At 29.6% G+C, this 4,595-nt stretch overlaps 1 protein-coding gene across 1 annotated transcript in view; it reads left to right on the top strand.

The window, feature by feature from the left end:
- Positions 1 to 3,449, top strand: part of LOC111679553 — a 20,570-nt gene extending 17,121 nt beyond the window's left edge. The window contains exon 3 of the mRNA XM_046952448.1: positions 3,322 to 3,449. Within this exon, the coding sequence (XP_046808404.1) occupies positions 3,322 to 3,449 (128 nt within the window). The remainder of the gene's footprint in view (positions 1 to 3,321) is intronic.
- Positions 3,450 to 4,595: the final 1,146 nt, after the last annotated feature.

Genomic DNA, 4,595 nt, shown 5'->3' with positions numbered 1-4,595 from the left:
GAACTAAGAGTCTAAAAACTTATTTTTGCATTCTAATACTGATAGCTTTAACAGTCCTTTAAACTGTTTCGATACGTATGTATATTTATTCATGGGGTATTAAAATATTTTCTCTATATACATTTATAAACTACTTTTTAACTGTTAAAACATTATTAAATTATATAGATCGATATTTTAAAATTTATTATTTAAATAAGTTTTAATTAAATTAATTTATTATTCTACAGTATATGTTCCTATAACCCACAAGTTTTATTTTTGTATGGCATTGGTTTATTAAATCATGACAGAATAAATTGTAAAATAGACACCAGACAGCAGTTAAAAATAATTTTACAGTTTAACAAGAATATTGTAATAAAATTTAGAAGTCTTAAAACATTTAATGAATCATAAAGGGAGGCGTTCATAATTGGTGTTTGTAACTCTAGTCTTATCTGAACTATAAATTGGACTGACGTCATTAGAATCCTCAATACTTTAGGATTTGTTGGAACGCATAATTTGTCCCATATCGTAGCTATCGGCTGAAGTTCCTTTGGGGCTCTGATATTGGCTAAGGTTTAAGGTTAAATTGCAGGTACATAATAAAATTAATATTTCTATGTAGATAAGTCCGGCAACAGCACTGGATTGTTCAACTAAATATTGGGAATGAATTGATGACAACAGTATTGGAATTAAACATAAATTAGTTTTATTGCTACCTCACTTCATCCGCATAGTCAAATACATGGGTCGGCTGTTTTTTATGAATGTCTCCGATATTAGAATTGATCAATGATCATTTGATCAATGTACATTATACCTGTTCAATATGGCTGTGTGACATGTGCTACAGTTAAAACCAAATGTCAATATTATTCATAATAGACCAACCAGTGTACACTTAATAAGGTAGCCTCGTCCGCACAGCTGACCATCAGCTTTTACAATCTTATCTGTCAAAATTCCTGTTTGTTTACATAGAAAAAAAATCGCAAAAGGTGTAAAAATTTTAAAAAGTGAAGAAAATTATGGTTTTAAAGGAGTTTTCTAGGTCAATCGTGATTAAATGTCTTTGTTATCCTTCTCTCTTGATAAAAAAAAGAAAATCTTTAGCTCCGGCATACGTTCCAAATCAGTTTCAACTATTTTTAACACGACCAATCACTTTTCACAAAAAACACGTTTAATTCGGAAAATTGGTCTTCCCAATAGATATAGTTATGATTTTCAGACATTCCACGTTTAATTAATATAATATATTAATATTAATAGTTAAAAATTTAAATAATTGCTAAAAACTCATATTTTTATTGTGTTTATTTGTTGCTTTTTCATTCTACACACACAGCTTTTTTTGACAGATGGGATTATTCTACAATAACAAATCGCCTGTTGTTTTTGTATTGTTGTATTTGTTGTAGCGACGAGGCTACCTTATTAAGTGTACACTGAGACCAACATTTATTTATTCTTCTTCTCTGATACAGCGATCAATTCACCGTAACCGCATTTCTAGATCTGCTTCAAACATGATCTTTCTGGACGTAGTTTTTAGAAAATCTCCAATCAGTGTTTGCTAGGGATGTGATAAATAATATAACGCCGTATATATTTCGATCTAATTTCGACAAAAGTCTCACAATGGCAAAGAATGTGCTACAGAGTTTCACTGTAGTTAACACATAATCTACATTCATCTGAATCAGCAAGTCAAATTTTGAATAGTCGTGCTTGCTATCCTCTCTTTAGGATCACTCCATAGGACCTAAACAAGCTTTCATTATTCCAAAAGGACTTTCGGAAGTAAATTCGCTTTTTCGTTGCCAACGACTGCTGAGTGGTCTGGTATCCATAAGAAACAGAGCTTTACTATGTGAGATAATTCTATTAAAGTTTTCGTACATTCCAGTACGGCCTTAGTTTTAACCTTACCCCCTGATATCGCTCTTAATGCTTCAATTGACCATAACATTCTATCAGTGGGATCAGTGTTTTATCGACATATTCTACATCTAGTATGCGATCGAGCACGTCTCATGTATATAGCCTTGCAATATGATCAGCTTTAACACATTTCCTATAATAAGTTTTTTTTTAGGTATAAATAGGAGCAAGTTAAACTACGAAAGTTAAATAACATACGGGAAAGAACGATCAATTATGGGCCGATTTTCAACAAAATCTAAGTTTATATGATTTTAATTTCTATGTTTTTGGATAGAGGAGTTATGTCTATTTATGATTGAATTTATGATTGATATTGATAAAAATATATTTTCTAAGTATATCTGGTAGTAATATAGAATCAATGATATATATTGACCGATAATCATAGGTTTATATGAGAGATAGATATTTCTAAATATTAGGAACCAATTCGATTGATAAAATTAATAAAAGTTATACATTTAAAGGCTTTAATGTACAATTTCGGGAGCTATTTGTTATAAAATCCCGAGTATTTGAAATTTCCTGATAAGTTTATTGCGAGATACATATTTCTACATTTAAAGCATTCAATTTGGAATTTTGGGAAACGTTTGCCTTTCGTACAATATTTAGAAGATCAATATTAGTTGAGATAGTTTGATTATAAAGTTTACAAGGACAAACATATGGAACGGCTATCGTTGAGTCGAAGGTGATTTTTCCACTTTCAAGCTGTAAACGCTTTATTCACAAAAAATTTCACGGACTTGCGCAGCACAGAATGTCAAGAGAGTATTAGGCACTTTCTCTGCTAGTGTCCAGCCCCTGTTGAATATAGATTAAATCAGCATGGAACCAAATTCATGAACGATTTAAAGGATGGGATGACATACGAAAGATAAAGAATTCTTCGTTAAAAGATAAAGAATTCGCGTTGATCGAAATGTTTAGTACACGCTGACCGCTTTTACAGTATCACTAAGAGATAAACGAAATGAACTCAACTCTTTCCCCAGCTTTGACAGCAGATGGACAACCCGGTAACCTAACATCGCGACTGTAAATAAATATATTACAACTATGTTTTTAATAATTTTTATTTCTGGGAACAAAATAAATGTGTATGAATTAATCACTGTCACTCTATAATATTAATAGATAAACAGAGTTAAATTCTGTTGGTGGTATTTAAACGGAGTGTGAAAAAAACAACGAATTGTTGTTAACAAACACTAATACAACAATTACCGCAGCAAATACTTACACAACCAATATGATGATCATGAACAACATCAACAGTTTCGACGTACATAGCTAACAGTCTTCCAGCACCACCAACAACTAAGAGTTGTGTCTGGGGGTAGTAAGTAAATGCAAAAAAAAAAAATAAAAAATAAACAGACAACTGTGCTGGTGATGGTGTGGAGACCCAAACAGCTCATCAGCATCGTTTGCATTGTTTTACTGTATTGGCTTCCGTTGCAGAGATCACATCGCGATCGCATCAACTTAAAACGCGCGCGCGTTAAAAATAATATAAATTAAGAAAAAAACTTTTAAAACAAACAAATGAACCTTAAAAACGTTTAAAGGCATATTTTTTAAGCAAAAAAAATTGAAACAACAGAAAATAAATAACCAAAACCCAAGAACTTAACAACAGAAAATCGTTAACGATCTTGTTAAAAAAACAACAAACTAAATATTTATTTAAAGTGTGTTTAACTTTAACAAAAAAAATATTATATAAAAAATATATTTATTGTTGGAAAAAGGAAAACTAACGGTTTGTCAGTTTTTGCAAAAAAAAAAATTAAAGAAAACGTGCTGTCAAAGAATATTTTGCAATTCTAAAGAGTTTCTTTAAAACGTTTAAAGTTTTAGGTTCAAACTAAATACTTTTTGTTGGATTTGTCTATTTTTTTTCGTTAAAAATTCAATACAAATTTGAATGTTTTAAATTAAACGTTGTCTTTTTTTGTTGTTGTTGATTGGTTTAACGTTTATTTGTTTTGTGACAAAACCAACTATTATTACAAATTGTTTTTCCAAATATTTTTGCGCAATTTTAACCAATTTTTGTTATTTTATCATCATTACAATAGCAACTACAATAACAACAACAACAATAACAATAAGTAAGAATGTTTATTTGAAATTTAAACAAATTGTGTCGTCTTTATTGTATCAAGTTAAGTTGGCAAATGAATTACAACAAATTTAAAAAAAATTATTGGTTACAAACGATAATTCATCTCAACTGATCTCAACTTAACTTTACTCACTCACTCACTCTATTCATGGATATATTGATAGAGTATCGATCGTTTTTTTACCAACTGATCGTTACATTTGTTGCGGTTTTCAAAGTTCGAATTTATTCAAATGTAAATCAACAACAAAAGAACCGTTCAAAAGATCTTACAAATATTACAAAGAAACCAATAACAAAAACAACAAGCCAATCATTATTATAGAGAAGAAGAAGAAGTGCTTGATTTATTATCGTCTGTAACTTGTAACTTGAAATTATTTTTACAAATTCTATTTAGTTTTTGTTTAGAGTCGTTTTTTATGTAGATTTACAATAAACTTAAACAAATTTAATGTATTTTTTTTCATTCTTGCAAATTGAAAGATTATTTTTTTCTTTTAAATTATAAACATCAACAAAA

Source organism: Lucilia cuprina, chromosome 5 (assembly GCF_022045245.1).
Source record: "Lucilia cuprina isolate Lc7/37 chromosome 5, ASM2204524v1, whole genome shotgun sequence".
Classification (NCBI taxonomy): domain Eukaryota; kingdom Metazoa; phylum Arthropoda; class Insecta; order Diptera; family Calliphoridae; genus Lucilia; species Lucilia cuprina.
This window is presented reverse-complemented; position numbering and strand designations above follow the sequence as displayed.